This window comes from Asterias amurensis, chromosome 15 (assembly GCF_032118995.1).
Source record: "Asterias amurensis chromosome 15, ASM3211899v1".
NCBI classification, from domain to species: domain Eukaryota; kingdom Metazoa; phylum Echinodermata; class Asteroidea; order Forcipulatida; family Asteriidae; genus Asterias; species Asterias amurensis.
This window is the reverse complement of record NC_092662.1, coordinates 12,618,535-12,635,476: the sequence shown is the minus strand read 5'-3', so window position 1 is coordinate 12,635,476 and position 16,942 is coordinate 12,618,535. Positions and strand designations below refer to the sequence as shown.

Genomic DNA, 16,942 nt, shown 5'->3' with positions numbered 1-16,942 from the left:
CATCACACCCAACTCGTTCTCCTACACTCTGAAAATTTATTTTTCTGACTGGGCATGTGGCGTGAGGCTGTAGGTTGGGACACAAGAGGTCAGCGTGTCGGACCCTTGCTGTCTCTACGGTTGATTGATTGATTGATCGACTGGACTTAAATCATGTGCAAAGAGAGTGGACATGATATGGACTTTTTACGCTTGAAGAGGTTTGATCGGAGGGTGCTTAAGAACTTTTAGCCTGCTCAAAAATTTTGGACGACTATCCCATCTTGGAATTAGAAGGAGTGGCAACGTACTTAAAACGAGAAGGACGCTCTACGACTTGAATTGTCATATTTTGATCATACTAGGAACATGCCAGACCTGGGCCCAATTTCATGGCTCTGCTTACCGCCGAATTCGGTGCTTATGATCACCATTCTCTGCTTACCTGCAAGGCCAAATTTCTGTGCTAGCCTTGTAAGCGTAGAATGCCTAGTAACATGGAGTACGCACTCGCAGAACCCAAAATTTCATGCTAACCTTTAAATATGCTTGAAGTAAGCACAGAATTCCCTGCTTCCATACGCGCAGATTCTTTGCTTAAGGTAATCAGAGCCATGAAATTGGGCCCTGGTGTGGTTGGGCTTCGTTTGGTTTATTCGTATGATTCCAATATTCCATCATCTACCCTTTCTCATTTACAGAGGTTGCTGGAGCCTTCGTTGTCATCGATCGCATCAAGCAGCTTCTTGAAGAGGCCCAGCGTAAGCTGGATGAGGGATGGATGTTCCTCCACAATCAGAATGAAACGGCCAGGAACAAATCTGAACAAGTTCTGGAGATGCAGCGTCTAGCCCAACAAGCCAGGGAGCTTTCCTCAGGGTAAATCTACCTTAACTCTGTTTTGTCACCACAAACTTTTCCATATCCGATTCCCACCATGCTAAGTTTCAAATGCTACAAGTTAAGTTCGTTTTTCCACCCTTCACTCGCCAGAAACACTCCCCCTTAACACTAGCCTGGTGTACATTGTCTAGTAGAAACTGCTACGGGCTAGTAAACACAACCTCTCAACTTGCCCTGTGGGCTACTAAAAACTGCGCATCCTACTTGCTTCAAGTCATCATATTTATTCCATTAAGATGTGAATAATACGTTTTTTAAATGTGCTAATTTGATGTAACTTTATTTGCCTATAATACTGGTTATGATTGCTGCCATAAATGCGTCAGAAAGATACACTTATGACAATACATGTTTAAAATCAGGGCTACTACAACTTCCTGGGGCAAGTTAAACCATAAGTTTATTGCGCTGGTTTTAGTAAACGAGCTGGTTTGTGAATAAGGAACTCTTAAGGGGGTCGTGCAAGAACTGGGGGACTCACTAAAAAATCCACAATGTTTTTGGTTAAAGACACTGGACACTATTGGTAATTAACAAAGACCAGTCTTCTCGCTTGGTGTATCTCAACATATGCATAAAATAACAAACCTGTAAAAATTCGAACTCAATCGGTCGTTCAAGTTGCAAGGTAATAATGAAAGAACACCCTTGTCACACAAAGTTGTGTGCTTTCAGATGCTTGATTTTGAGACGTCAAATTCTAATTCTGAGGTCTCGAAATCAAATTCGTGGAAATTTACTTCATTCTCGAAAACTACATCACTTGAGAGGGAGCCGTTTCTAACAATGTTTTATACTATCAACTTCTCCCCATTACTCATTACCAAGTAAGGTTTTATGATGATAAATACTTTGATTAATTACCAACAGTGTCCAATGCCTTTAAACTCAATGTTCTGCATCCTGATTTTTGTTTTACAAACATGTTGATCTCCTGCTTATTGATCAAAACTTGTTACCATTATTCCCCTAATCGGACTTTATGATCATCTCAACTCGACAGTCATTGCTTACCACAACTACAAGAGCGTCTTCCATTTTTTATGGCCACAGATGATTTTTTTACCCCGCACCATTTCTTTGGAATAGTCTTCCTGTACATATTCGCTAGGCTAGTTCTTTACACTGTTTTAGGTCTCTGCTTATTTGTAATTGTATCTTTCACTCAATGTATGTTTCATTGTTCTCTTTATGCGCTTTACAAATGTCTTTATTATTCACCACATCATCAGTATACAGAGTCCAGCTTACTCCAGAAGATGATCAGAGCATACTGATCAAAAGGTTGAGCTGAAACTAACGGTTCGTTTCAGAACCACCCCAACTCATTTATAGATTACAGGCATGCAACTCTTCCGCGTTTCCGCGTTTTTTTTTTGTTTTTTTTTACGTGAAAAAAAAAAACAAAAAAAACGTGGGAAAAAGAAATTTTTTTTTTTGTTTTGTTTTTTTTAGCCAAATATATGCCTGGCATAACAGTGTACAGCTACAATCATGTAAAATAAGCCTAGTACATGCTAACAATGCACCTTAGAGCATAATAAACCTCAACATTTTCTAGGGTATCATTGTGGGTATCATGTCCTGTGGCGTTTCGGCTGCCTCGCTCCGCACTTGCGTTGTGCCTTTGAAAATTTTCCTCTCTTTTTTTCAACGGGCAGTTGCATGCCTGAGATTATCATTACATCATGTTCCGGCAAACATACTTATCGTATTTCCACCATGTAAAATTTGAAATCCTACTTAATCCTCTATATTATTATTATTATTATTATTATTTTTATTAATTAAATTATTATTATTAATAATTAACAGGCAAGAGGTTCAGTCTAATGACATTGAGGGCGCTGCTATCGATGCTAAGGAGACATCAGAGGAAGCTTTGAGACTTGTTCAGAGAGGAGGACCCGACTCCGACATTGAAGGTCTGATTAATCAAGTCAAGGAAAAGTAAGTATTAGAGTTAAGTAGTGTCATGACTGAACAGTCTGGGCACTGGTGGTGGCAGAGCGTCAACCTTATTCCCAGGGCGCTGGTGGCCGCAGAGTGTCAACCTCATTCCCAGAGGTGATTGACCTCTCCGCACAATTTTCTTTTTCCCAGCATGCCTTGCTTGCTCTTAACCCCTGGAATTGACTCATTTCTATTTTGCTTTTTTTCCCGTCCGTGCCGCGGCCCGACAAATGGCTGGCCCACGTTTTTTGTTCTTTTTTTACGTCCAAAAAAGATCAACAAGCAGGATTTTTATGGCATCATCAGCAATTTAATTGCATTTTGATTTTAACACATGAGTTGGGGGCCAGACCAGGTAAAATGCTCCTCGTTAGTCTTTGATTGAAGCCTCTGTTGTAAATTTTTTCGTTTAGCGTGACGTCCATTATACATGTATTTCAATTTCATTGTCTCATTGCACCAAGAGAGAGCCCTTTACTAAAAACTGTATTAAAAAGCCACCACCTTGAGTCTAGACTAGGCACAGATTTTTGCGACAAGGATACCAAACGTATAGCAGTCGACGACGACGCATCGCGCTTGTGAAAATGAGGTTGAACAACACGGTGTTACAATGTATGAATTGTGGCCAAGTTTCTGTTAATGTTTTGTATACGCTGCCGAACAAAGCCTGTTATTCTTTCTGTAGCGCTGGCCCAAAATCCGGCAAAGTTTTCCCCTTTTATTTTCACGACCCGCTCACACACCTGTATAATGAGGACTGATTTCCTTTTTGACTTGCAGCTACACCGATGCTGAAGAGCTCTTCGCCACGGCGGCCATGTTAGCTGAGGAGTCTAAGAATAAAGCTGATGCAGTACACAGCGACTCCACAGCGTTGCTGTCCAAGTCTCGTCAGCCTTTACCACTGTACAATGGAGACTCCCTCGTGGACAATGCAGATGACATTAAGGAAGAGGTAGGTTCAGGAATGGGAACTTAATATTAAGTCAGTTTCCCTTGTTGTTTATATTAATAATAATAATAATATTAATCAATTTTTGTATACAGGGATGACAGTACACTGCACGTATTGCAAGGGGTCTATAGACCTTCTATGATTGATTGTTGTTAATTTGTTTAATCCCACATCCAGGCCCAGAGGATTAAAGATGAAGCCGCTAACATCAAAGCAACAAATCGTGATCTACTTGATCAGGTGGAGCAACAGGCGGATGAGGCCACTAAGCTTCTTGAAGATGGAAACAAAGCTCAACAGGTCAGCGCGTTTATAACTCTCTTGCATACTAACTACGCTTTGCTCACATCAGCCAAGAGACTTCCGCGTTTTTGTTTGTGGGATGGTCTACGTTGTGAATGGCTGGTCATCATTTGATTTCATTTGTTTTTGTCCAACATCAAGCAACAACACGGAAGGGGAACCTAGCATCTTCCGCGGCTTTTTTTTTGCGGGCTCTGCTTTTTCCCCTGTCTCCGCCATGAATGACTGATCCACGCTTTATTTTATTTGTTTACTTTATTTGTTTATTTGTCGGAAATTGATCATCAAGCAGCAAGTAATTTTATTGCACAACACTCACAAGCGAAGGGGAACCAAACATCCAAAAGCACTTTGATTTTGACACATGAGTCGGGAGCTATACCCGCCAAAATGCTTTGCGTTATTCTTTGATTGAAACCGTTGTCGTTCATTCATCGTTTCAAAAAGCTTGTTGTCCCTTATACTTACCCATGTCATCATCCTTTTCCACCCAAAAAGTGTATTGAAAAGCCAACACCTTAAGCCAAGACTTGGGCACATAGTCATTCACGTGTGTGGTACCTGACACCAAGTTGGCGTGCACTTGTGTCATGGACACAGGTCATTCTGGCGTGTCATCGTCGAGCGGTTAAGAGCACCGGATTCAAGCTCTGGTGTTTGATCAGCAGAGTTTGGGTTTGAGGCCTGGTCGTGACACTTGCAACATAACGTTGGGGAGGTAGTGCTTTCTGCTCTAACAGCCAGGCTTCGGACTAATGATACCCAAGCCTACAACCATATAGACTGTAAAGGAGGTAACCCTATTTCAGCCCTAGGAGTAAAGGTACTGGCCCCTGGAACAAAATAATTGTAGCCCACACCTTGAAGTGGCTTTTAGGCCTTGTGTGTCTGGCGACTTTCATAAAACAAAAGTACAAAAAGAAAATAATCCACCATGAATTGGTTAACATAATTGCTTGATTATTTGTTCTTGTAGAAACTGGATCTGTTAATGGTGAAGGCTCATTCCGCTGAGATGGAAGCAGACGCCGCTAAGAACCAGGGAGACGCAACTCTAGCTGAAGCTAAAGGTATCCTGGAGGACCTACTAGGTGAGTCAATCTACAGGGAGGTACTAAACAGAAAATGCTCTGTGCAAAAATATCGCCTCGACGCCTGTTGGTTTTCGTTTGTTCCTACAGGCTTTTTTTAAAGGGTTTGGGTACTTTTTTGTTGGACACAAAACACAATGTCCACAGACTTACATCAAACTCACACAGTTTGAAGATATTGATAGTAGAAAGCTTCCCTTAAAATATTACTTCCTGAGGTGCTGTAGTTTTTGAGAAATGAGTAAGTAAAAAAATGTCACGAAAATTGTGTTTACATGCTGAAATAATTTTCGACTCACTGAGACAATTTTTTTTTAAAAAGAGATACAACCTTTTGACGCTATCAAACTCATATTCAGGCCTGTAAGATTCCTTTTGGACAAGGCCAGGGCACCAAGGCATTTTCTCCGTGGTAAGGGGCACCCCATGAGGAAGTTGTAAATTTCTACTGTAGCATTTCAAGCGCACCAAGGCAATGACATGGGGGGCACGGAGGCAATTGCCTTCGTTGCCTCTGTGAAGTATCAGGCCTGCGCATGTAACATAAATGCTATTTTAGATACGTTTTTGCACCGATGCGTCAATCTATAAAACTTTTTCCCCCTCGTAGGATTCAACGAGAAAGTGGAGTCCAGTAAAGAGGAAGCTCGCATCGCTCTGCAGAGGATCCCTGGAATCATTGAGAAGATTGATCAAGCCAACGAGACTTCCATTGGGGCCCAAGGCACTATCGATGCTGCCGAGGAAGATGCTCTGAAGGCCAGGGAGGTAGCTGGGATGGCAGAGGCTAATGCCACTGCGGCATCAGAGGTAAATAGAACCAATATGGGTGAAGTTCGGGTATGGATCAAGTAGCTGTTTAGTGACGTGCGTAGGGTGAACGACGTCAATTTAACACACGTTAGCATTTTATTAAAACTTGTCCACTCTGCACTGTGCTCTAACAATGGCTATTGATAACCAGTGTTGCGACCATGCCCAGTAGGCTGGTTCCAAATAGTTGACTAGCGTAGACCAACGTCGTCGGCAAAACAGAGTTCGGGCTAATTGGTGAGATGTTTCCATGAGGATGATTTGTGGACTGTATAATTCAGATTTTAGAACATGTAGGGTTGAGGTTGAAAAGAAGGACACATTGTCCAAAGATTACATTTAACTTTCACGATTTGAAGATAATGATGGTTGAAAGCTTCCCTTTTTTAATAAAGTTTAACTTGCTGAGGTGCTGTAGAGTTTTAGAAACGAGTAAAACAAGTCACAAAAATAGTTTTTATCTCACTGAGATGAAAATTATTTTAGCATGTGAAACGTATTTTCGTGACATTGTTTTACTCATTTCTCAAAAACTACAGCACCTCAACAAGTATAATATCATTATCTTCAAATTGTGCAAGTTTAATGTCAATCTGTGGACATGTGTTTTGTGTTACAAAAAAAAAAACCAAACCAAACCCTTGTTATTGCCAGTTTCTTAAATGTTCTCTATAACTTCATCCTTTTCCAATCCAGGGTGCACAGATCATTAAGCAGCAGGCCGATGACATCAATCTTATCGCCCAGGCACAAAACGACCGAGCGGACTTCTTGAAAGACAACGCCACCCAGACCATGATGGAGCTAGGAGCTCTTGAGACCCAGGCTGATGATGACTCTGAGCTCATCCAACAGGTTGGTACATACTCTCAGGTGGAAAGCACCAAGCGGTCTTAAACCAGTCTGTGTGCTTTAGCTGGCTAACTTGAGACACTTAGACGGTCTTCAAATATAAACCGATTGCAATACCACGGTTTATATTTTAAGCCAGTCTGAAATCTTAAGCCTGTGCTGAGCTGGCTAAAAACGGTCTTTGTTTTGTTTTAACATGGCGTTACATCCATTTAATACTTGTTTAAATAATCGATAACATTAACTAAATCTGTATTTTTGTCCCAGGCTTTTTGTTTTCCTTCCAGAGTCACTAAATTGCTTAATGTGACTGCAGTTCATGTAACCATAGAACTAGAAAAAAAGAACAATCTACGCCACCTAACTTGTCTGTTAGACTGCAGGCTAGTTGCCTAATGTTTGATCTTTGTTAACAGTTCAAAGCCATTGTCGCTGTCTTGGATAATGGCGGCCATCATAACTAGCCAAGCTTATAAGGAATGCTTGTTTGTGCATATATTTCACTACTGCTTACTGATTTATCTCTAAGACCGGCTTATTGCAACATGCTTAAATGACTGACTAAGCTAAGACCGTCTAAGGCCCAGATAGCTGGCTATAACTGACTGGTCTTAGACCACTGGCTAAGACCGTTTTATTGCAATCCGCCCCTGGTCAGGGAGACAATGAGAATAGTCGCAGTGTTCTAGTTTAAAGGTGTGTCTCATCGTCAGCGTCCGTCCTTAAAGGGTCTGGGTACTTAGGACACAAAACACAGTGTTCATAAATTTACATTATTCTTAGACATTTTGAAGATAATGATGGTAGAAAGCTTCCCCTAAAATATTGTTGATGTTGTTTCTAATGTGTTTTTTTTCTCTTTATGGCATCAGGCTCAGATGAAGGCCAACGATGCTAAGCGTAAGACTGACGAGGCTACTCAGGCTGTCCAAGGTGCTTTGGATCAAGTCAATCAAATCATGGATGATCTCAGTAAGTCAATATTCAACATTTCAGCAAATTTACTTAAAGGCATCTTCGGTAATTGTCAAAGACCAGGGGTCGATTTCACAAAGAGTTAGGACTAGTCCTAACTAGGAGATATAAAAATTGCATGGATAGTCCTAAGTTAGGATCAGTAACTGGTCCTAACTCGAGATAAGACTAGTCCTAGCTCTTTGTGAAATCAACCCCAGGGCCCAATTTCATGGCTCTGCTTACCGTAAGCACATAATCGGCGCTTACTGAAGCAGGGAATTCTGTGCTTACGGCAAGCGTATTTCACGGGTTAGCGGCGAATTTTGGCTTCTGCGGGTGCATATTCCTCGTTACTATAGCCATTCGACGCTTACAAGGCTAGCGCAGAAATTCGGCGCTTGCATGTAAGCGGGGAAACGCAATCGTAAACGCAGAATTCGGCGGTAAGCAGAGCCATGAAATTGGGCCCAGTATTCTCACTTGACATGTGTGTTGCAAGGCATAAAAAACAGAGGGCACTTATCAAAAAGAGGCGGTCTTCGTCCCAGTGTCCCTGGTTTGATTGGCAGCATATTGTGCCACAACACTTGGTGTATCCCATTCACTTGGTGTTCCACAATGTATTCATAAAAAAAAAAAATCTGTTAAAATTTGGACGCAATTAGTCCTTGAAGTTGCAAGAGAATAATGAAAGAAAAAACACCCTTGTCACACGATGTTGTGTGCTTTCAGATGCTTGATTTTTCGGGACCTAAAATTGGTCTCAACGTTTCGGTGGCCTTCAAGTCGTTTTAACAGACAGTGTTTTTTCGCAAGGTATGTGGGACTTGGTTTGAATTATGAGACCTACTCCTTAACATAGCACCAATGGTTTACAAGGTGCTGTGGTGCAATATGCAGCCAGTCGAACCAAGAACACTGGGGCGAAGACTTTCTCTTTTTGATAGTGCACTGGTTCAGTTTACATGTTGAGTTCCCTTGACGGGAAGTTTATCCAAGCAAACCAATACACAAGATAAACTACAGCATTTTTGATGTTAGAAACATCTTCATATAAAATTGTTTCCAAATCCACTTCCAGATGGCCTTAGCGATCTCAACCCCAATCGCCTCCGAGACATCGAAGAGGACTTTGGCAACGTGAAGCGCACCTTCGAGAGGGACCTCAACATCGACCAGGTCATGCAGCGCCTCGCAGACGCTGAGCAACAACAACGAGGCTGGATCAACACGTACCAGTTCTCTCTGGATGAACTCCGAAAGCAAGTTGCTAACATCCAAGACATCAGCGACTCCCTCCCCGACTTCTGTCCGAACAGTGACATTTTGGAGAACGCTGGTAGGCGTTAACGCTTGGCCTACTACTCCACATTCACTCTCTTTATTGTTTTAAAAACTCTATTTAATAAAATGAATACTTCAGTGTGTTTAGTCATATATTAACATTTTGGGTGGATCTGTATTGTGTGAGGGATTTTTTTATTATAAAGGCATGTGTTTTTTTTTCTTTGTTTTTTTTAAATTTTTATATTGTTGGATGAAGGAAAGGAATTAATGAGTACTTGATTTCATTATTAAAGACGTTCATAATCAATGCTGCCGTTAAACTCCCCCAAAAATGTTGTCTACCCAACCTGGACTCGCAACTCTTATCAATGTTGGAAATGGAAATTGCTCAGCAATACCCATACAGGGGACCAGTCTCAAAACATGAACATTACATGTTTTGCTTTGACTGGTATCATTTTTTTTCTACTAATACAGGAAATCTGTGTTTTGCGTCGTGCGTTTTGTGTAATGTTTAAAATGAAAATACATGTCAACTCCAAAGAATACATATTGCATTGTGTGCTTTGGCGTGTGTTTTACCTTGTTGTCGCATTGCGCAATACGCACAACGCATGGATCTCCAGTCTATGTGGTTGTACAATATATATGAAACTTACCCAGCTCTAAACATATGACCCCAAAGCATGGGTACTGGGAAGTTCCAGAACTTACCATCGCAAAAAAAAAATTGCATACTGGTGCAACAAAAACAAGTAAATAAACAAACAAACAAACAAACAAACAAAAATATCAGAACTTTTTTTAAAGAACCATGCTGCCTTTTTAAAATCCCTTTTTGTACTTGTGGTGCTAATCTGAAAACAACATAATAAGAAGTCTAGCGGGGTAAGTCTAATAAATAAGAAGTCTAGCCGGATAAGTCTAATTTATATCTCTGAAGGTGCTATCAGTTTTTGTATATTCTCAGAAACATTGAATTTCTCAGATATTTTGGTATTTACATTTAGCTTGCATTTGTATTTTTAAAAAAAAAGTAGAATTTTGCAACAATTTTCTGTGAGTTTGTGTCTTTTGGCGGGTGTAGGGCAGCTAGTTAACATGTACATTTTGGGTTGGTTCGACCGGATGATTTAAGTGCGAGGTCATAGGTCTGTGAGTTATTTCATCTGTACTGGGGTAGATTTCACAAAGAGTTAGTTAGAGTTAGTCCTAGGAGATATTAAAAAACTGAAGGCTAGTCCAAAGTTGGATGAGTTACTCGTCCTAACTCGAGGTAAGACTAGTCTTAACTCTTAGTGAAATCCACCCCTGTATAGGAGAGATTTACTGAGCCTCATGTGAAGCTAAATTCAGGAAATGTTTGCAAAACAGAAAGGTACTGCCTGCTGTAGAAACTAGCTGTGAATTAGTCATCTGTGTTTATAACACAATCTTATAAAGTTAAAGTTCATATTATGTAAGGACTTTTTGAATGTTTGCTTTTTTTTTTGGTCTTGTGTGGAGCTACTCTTGTTTGATTTAAACTTAACAACTTAAAGATCCTAACAACTTTTGGGCATTGAACTTTCACGTTTGACCTTTTCGTAGTTAAACCAAAAGTTATTAACAATTCTTAATGAAAGTTTCAACAAAATGGGTCTTTAAAAATACTTGTAGTGCCTCTCATCTTTCATATTCATACTTTAAGAATAAAAGTTGACGGTTTAAAATCAAGTTTTGATCATCTTTCTTTTGTTAGCAGTGCTTTTAAAATATATGAAGAAACATTTTTGTACTTAAATTTGCACGGGTCTTTTAACGTATCGTATAGGACACCATTGCTTCATGTGGTTTGACGTTTTTTTATAAAACAATCAATTGATCAAGTCTAGTATTTTTGTTTTAAAAAAAAACCATTCTGGATAATGCAAAGGGGCGTAACTCAAAATTTTAAGACAATATACAGCAAATAATCACAAACTATGCAATTAACATCAAATACAGTAAATAATAGCGTTTTTTAACTTCAAATGTAAATGATTCTTTAAATACTTGTTTGTTTGTGATTGTAGACCAGGGGTGTACTTCTATAATATAAAACCTAACTACTATGTAGAACCATGGGCTCTTTTGTTAAGGGTTATACCGTTTTTGTTTTCTATTATTATTTTTGTCTTTTCTTTTTTTGTAATGCAAATAGAACATACTTTTTAGACGTAAACTATTTATTCAATCCAATATTTTAAGTGGAAAAAACTCTAACAAAGTTTATGTACCTGTGTTGATAAAGTCTGGTTTTTTCATTGTGTAGAATATGTATTGATTATAGCATTTGATATTTGTATTAGTTATTACATTGCCTCATACACATATACCGTATATAACATGATCTATTTCATGGTGGATTCTATTTGGTTTTATTTGTCAGTACAAAACCTTAAAATGGTCAAGTATTCATGAAGATAAATCTGGGACCAGTTTCATAGACAATAATGAACAATTTTCAGCCTTTTTGTCTCTTTTTCTGTTTGGATTCAGACTTTTTTGCATCTGCTTGGTGAAAAAAAAAAACTCACACAGGCCTTGATAACGAGAACAAAATTGAGAACGTTCAAAAAGCCTGCCCTCGATTGGTACAATAAGCGTGCTTGTATGCTGTGCAGAGCAATTCAACCAATAGAATGCGTTCTCCTTGTGTCGTTATCGTTATGATGTTCATTATCGCTGTAGAGTGACTGGACCTTAAGTTCTGGAAGGTTAGCAGTTTTTTGAAACAGTAAGCACAGAATTGGCTGTTAAGCAGCTCTATGAAACTGGCCCCAGGTCATACTGCCAGAGACCCAGTCCCTTTTAGAATAGTGTGGTCCTTTGACAACCATTCAGGTTTCTAACACTAACCACCATTTCAGATTCTTAAAAAATCTGATTTTGTCTCGACTCGATTGATTTGTAATATTTCAGTCACCATGGTCAAGTGTTTAGACTGTTGGACTTGCAATCAATAGGTTGTGGGTTCGAATCCCCAGCTAACCGCTGATTTCAAAATGACTTGAATAAATATTGATGTCTAGTTACTGAATCACAATTTCTTGATTTGTGCGATTCATAATCATAGACGTTAAACCAAAGTTTGTATGAGAGAGATTGGTTGTAGCCAGCTTGGTGTTTATATCCCCTTGTGGGAGTTTGCCAAGTTCCCTTGGTGGGAAGATCATCTAAACAAACAAACAAACAAACAAACAAAGGCTTACAAAATGAAAGGTTATGTTTGATGGATAAAATAGCTCAAGTGAAATTAATTCTAACTCTGAAAACCAATGCCAAGTTCAACTGTGCTTAGGGTTTGAGTTAAATATATCCGTTTTTGCATATATACTAGTATTGTGCTAATGCATCATACAGGTTTGAAGCAATGCCGCCATCTTGTAAACCATGAAATCAATTTTACACAAAATGTTCAGTACTTGAGACAAAACATTGAATCTTGTTCTGACTTTTGACTGCCTCGATTAAAGGTGCTAAAATTACACAAGCTTTAATATCCAAATTGTGATTACTTTGTACATACAATACTTCATGTATTAACAAACTGTAGTGTAGCATGTGTATTAATTTTTTTTTTTACAAGAAAATTGAAGAAACCCCAGTACTTTTATAAAGGATTCATATCTATGCAAAACGCACTTTATTCTGTTATTTCAAATTAGTTTGTTGGTACATTTGCAATTTTTTTCCTGCTTCTTTAAAATGCAGGGGGGAAAAAGCTTTGTAAATGTGTCGGTTTTCCCCCTGCTGGATTGCTTTTGCTGCAAAACAAAATCACAATTCATGCAATTTTAAGAGGCTAAAATTTGCACAAAATTTGAAGGAGATAAAACCTGCCCAAAATCATGCAATTGAGTGCTCAACTCATTTGATCATGCAGGGGTAACCTCTCTACAATGTATTGGATAAATTGTTTTATATCTTTGTCAAAATTAATCTATTAATTGAACAGTACAACCCAAAGTACTCTTTTATACCAAATTGTGTACTAATGCTCAACACAATTACATAAACATGTAGATTGTAATGTTTTGAGAGACAGTAGTTTGTTATAAATGTTATTTTTATGATTAAAAACCTTGGAAACTGGGAATGATAGTTTCTTGTTATACATTTTGTTGTAATGACTTGATCTCAATTAAATCACAAGTCCTACCAACTCTCCCCCGATTCTGTAGAAAGTTCCCTGAAAATAAACCAATCTTTATTTTTATGTTGAATATAATTCTGAATATCTTCCTGAATGTTGTACATAACACATAATCATTGGTAGCTCTGCATCACAAGGAGTATCCGCGTGGTCCATCCAGTGGCGTACCTAGGGTCAATTTTATGGGGGCATACATTTTTGTAGGGGGGGGGGGGGGGGGCACTTCAGAACAAAGATCAAAGATGGAGCATGCAAGCGTGTAGCGTGAAGACTTTTTGGCGTGGGGTCCGGGGCCCGCTTAAGGGCCCTGAAAATGTTTGCATTCTACATGTGGTGCAATCAAAGGCAATTTAGAGGCATAATTGATAAAGGAAACAGAACAACGTGAGGGTTTTCTCGAACTTGAGGCTTATCTCTTCTTTGGAGCATACTGATCAAAACGGCGAGTTGACCGACGGTTCTTTTCAGAACCACCCCAATTCATTCAGAGATTTTATCAAAGTGCAAGACTACCAACAACCCCTTGTGATTTGTTTAAAATTTTAAACCTAAATTTGATCAACTGGACTTACCCATTGCGTTTATTTATTTCAATTTTTAGCCGAAATTTGATCAAAATGCTGGACTTACCCCTTTCGATTTTTTTTAAATTTTAAGACTAAATTTTGATCAAAATGCTGGACTTACCCCTTTGGATTAAATTTTGATCAAAATGCTGGACTAACCCCTTGTGATTTTTGTTTTATTTTTAGCCTAAGTTTTGATCAAAATGCTGGACTTACCCCTTTCGATTTTTCAATTTAAAGCCTTAACTTTGATCAAAATGCTGGACTAACCCCTTGTGATTTTTTTCAATATTTAGCCTACTTTTGTGTAATTTTTATTTTATTTTTATCCTAAATTTTGATCAAAATGCTGGACTTACCCCTTGGATTAAATTTTGATCAAAATGCTGGACTAACCCCTTGTGATTTTTGTTTTATTTCTAGCCTAAGTTTTGATCAAAATGCTGGACTTACCCCTTTCGATTTTTTTAATATTTAGCCTACTTTTGTGTAATTTTTATTTTATTTTTATCCTAAATTTTGATCAAAATGCTGGACTAACCCCTTGTGATTTTTTTAATATTTAGCCTACTTTTGTGTAATTTTTATTTTATTTTTATCCTAAATTTTGATCAAAATGCTGGACTTACCCCTTGTGATTTTTTTAACTTTTAGCCGAAATTTGATCAAAATGCTGGACTTACCCCTTGTGATTTTTGTTTTGTTTTAAGCCGACATTTTGATGGACTTGCCCCTTGTGATTTTTTCAATTTTTTGCCCTATTTTGATCAAAATGCTGGACTAATCCCGTGCGATTTTTTAAATTTTAAGCCTAAATTTTGATCAAAATGCTGGACTAACCCCTTGTGATTTTTGTTTTATTTTTAGCCTAAATTTTGATCAAAATGCTGGACTTACCCCTTGTGATTTTTTTCAATTTTTAGCCTAAATTTGATCAAAATGCTGGACTTACCCCTTTCGATTTTTTAAATTTTAAGCCTAAATTTTGATCAAAATGCTGGACTAACCCCTTGTGATTTTTTATTTTTTTTTAGCCTACTTTACTTACCCCTTGTGATTTTTAAAAACTTTTAGCCGAAATTTTTTCAAAATGCCAGACTTGCCCCTTGTGATTTGTTTTATTTTAGCCTAAATTTGATCAAAAGTGTGGGCTAACCTCTTGTGACTTTTTTTAAATTTTTAGCCGAAATTTGATCAAAATGCTGGACTTACCCCTTTCGATTTTTTCAATATTTAGCCTAAATTTGATCAAAATGCTGGACTAACCCCTTGTGATTCTTTCAATTTTTAGCCCACTTTTGATCAAAATGCTGGACTAACCCCTTGTGATTTTTGTTTTATTTTTAGCCTAAATTGTGATCAAAATGCTGGACTTACACCTTGTGATTTTTTTCAATTTTTAGCCTAAATTTGGTCAAAATGCTGGACTTACCCCTTTCGATTTTTAAATTTTAAGCCTAAATTTTGATCAAAATGCTGGACTAACCCCTTATGATTTTTGTTTTATTTTTAGCCTAAATTTGGTCAAAATGCTGGACTTACCCCTTTCGATTTTTAAATTTTTAGCCTAAATTTGATCAAAATGCTTGACTTACCCCTTTCGATTTTTTAAATTTTTAGCCTAAATTTTGATCAAAATGCTGGACTTACCCCTTGTGATTCTTTCAATTTTTAGCCCACTTTTGATCAAAATGCTGGACTAACCCCTTGTGATTTATGTTTTATTTTTAGCCTAAATTTTGATCAAAATGCTTGTGATTTTTTTCAATTTTTAGCCTAAATTTGATCAAAATGCTGGACTTACCCCTTTTGATTTTTTCAATTTTAAGCCTAAATTTTGATCAAAATGCTGGACTTACCCCTTGTGATTTTTTCAATTTTATACCTAAATTTTGATCAAAATGCTGGACTAACCCCTTGTGATTTTTATTTTATTTTTATCCTTGTGATTTTTTCAATTTGTAGCCCACTTTTGATCAAAATGCTGGACTAACCCCTTGTGATTTTTGTTTTATTTTTAGCCTAAATTTTGATCAAAATGCTGGACTTACCCCGTGTGATTTTTTTTCAATTTTTAGCCTAAATTTGATCAAAATGCTGGAATTACCCCTTGTGATTTTTTTCAATTTTTAGCCTAAATTTGATCAAAATGCTGGACTTACCCCTTTCGATTTTTTAAATTTTAAGCCTAAATTTTGATCAAAATGCTGGACTTACCCCTTGTGATTTTTGTTTTATTTTTAGCCTAAATTTTGATCAAAATGCTGGACTTACCCCGTGTGATTTTTTTTCAATTTTTAGCCTAAATTTGATCAAAATGCTGGAATTACCCCTTGTGATTTTTTTCAATTTTTAGCCTATATTTGATCAAAATGCTGGACTTACCCCTTTCGATTTTTTAAATTTTAAGCCTAAATTTTGATCAAAATGCTGGACTTACCCCTTGTGATTTTTGTTTTATTTTTAGCCTAAATTTTGATCAAAATGCTGGAACTACCCCTTGTGATTTTTTTCAATTTTTAGCCTAAATTTGATCAAAATGCTGGACTTACCCCTTTCGATTTTTTAAATTTTAAGCCTAAATTTTGATCAAAATGCTGGACTTACCCCTTGTGATTTTTTTCAATTTTTAGCCTAAATTTTGATCAAAATGCTGGAACTACCCCTTGTGATTTTTTTCAATTTTTAGCCTAAATTTGATCAAAATGCTGGACTTACCCCTTTCGATTTTTTCTATTTTAAGCCTAAATTTTGATCAAAATGCTGGACTAACCCCTTGTGATTTTTGTTTTATTTTTAGCCTAAATTTTGATCAAAATGCTGGAACTACCCCTTGTGATTTTTTTCAATTTTTAGCCTAAATTTGATCAAAATGCTGGACTTACCCCTTTCGATTTTTTCTATTTTAAGCCTAAATTTTGATCAAAATGCTGGACTTACCCCTTGTGATTTTTTTCAATTTTTAGCCTAAATTTGATCAAAATGCTGGACTTACCCCTTTCGATTTTTTAAATTTTAAGCCTAAATTTTGATCAAAATGCTGGACTAACCCCTTGTGATTTTTTATTTTTTTTTAGCCTACTTTACTTACCCCTTGTGATTT

At 37.6% G+C, this 16,942-nt stretch overlaps 1 protein-coding gene across 2 annotated transcripts in view; it reads left to right on the top strand.

The window, feature by feature from the left end:
* LOC139948339 (laminin subunit gamma-1-like) overlaps positions 1 to 13,216 on the top strand; it is a 78,119-nt gene extending 64,903 nt beyond the window's left edge. For both annotated transcript variants that reach the window (XM_071946475.1, XM_071946476.1), the window contains 9 exons: positions 681 to 858; positions 2,698 to 2,832; positions 3,619 to 3,793; positions 3,971 to 4,093; positions 5,073 to 5,187; positions 5,798 to 5,997; positions 6,697 to 6,855; positions 7,725 to 7,824; positions 8,891 to 13,216. In XM_071946475.1, coding sequence (XP_071802576.1) covers positions 681 to 858; positions 2,698 to 2,832; positions 3,619 to 3,793; positions 3,971 to 4,093; positions 5,073 to 5,187; positions 5,798 to 5,997; positions 6,697 to 6,855; positions 7,725 to 7,824; positions 8,891 to 9,159 — 1,454 coding nt within the window. In that variant the 3' untranslated portion in view covers positions 9,160 to 13,216. The remainder of the gene's footprint in view (positions 1 to 680; positions 859 to 2,697; positions 2,833 to 3,618; positions 3,794 to 3,970; positions 4,094 to 5,072; positions 5,188 to 5,797; positions 5,998 to 6,696; positions 6,856 to 7,724; positions 7,825 to 8,890) is intronic.
* The last annotated feature ends 3,726 nt before the right edge of the window (positions 13,217 to 16,942 follow it).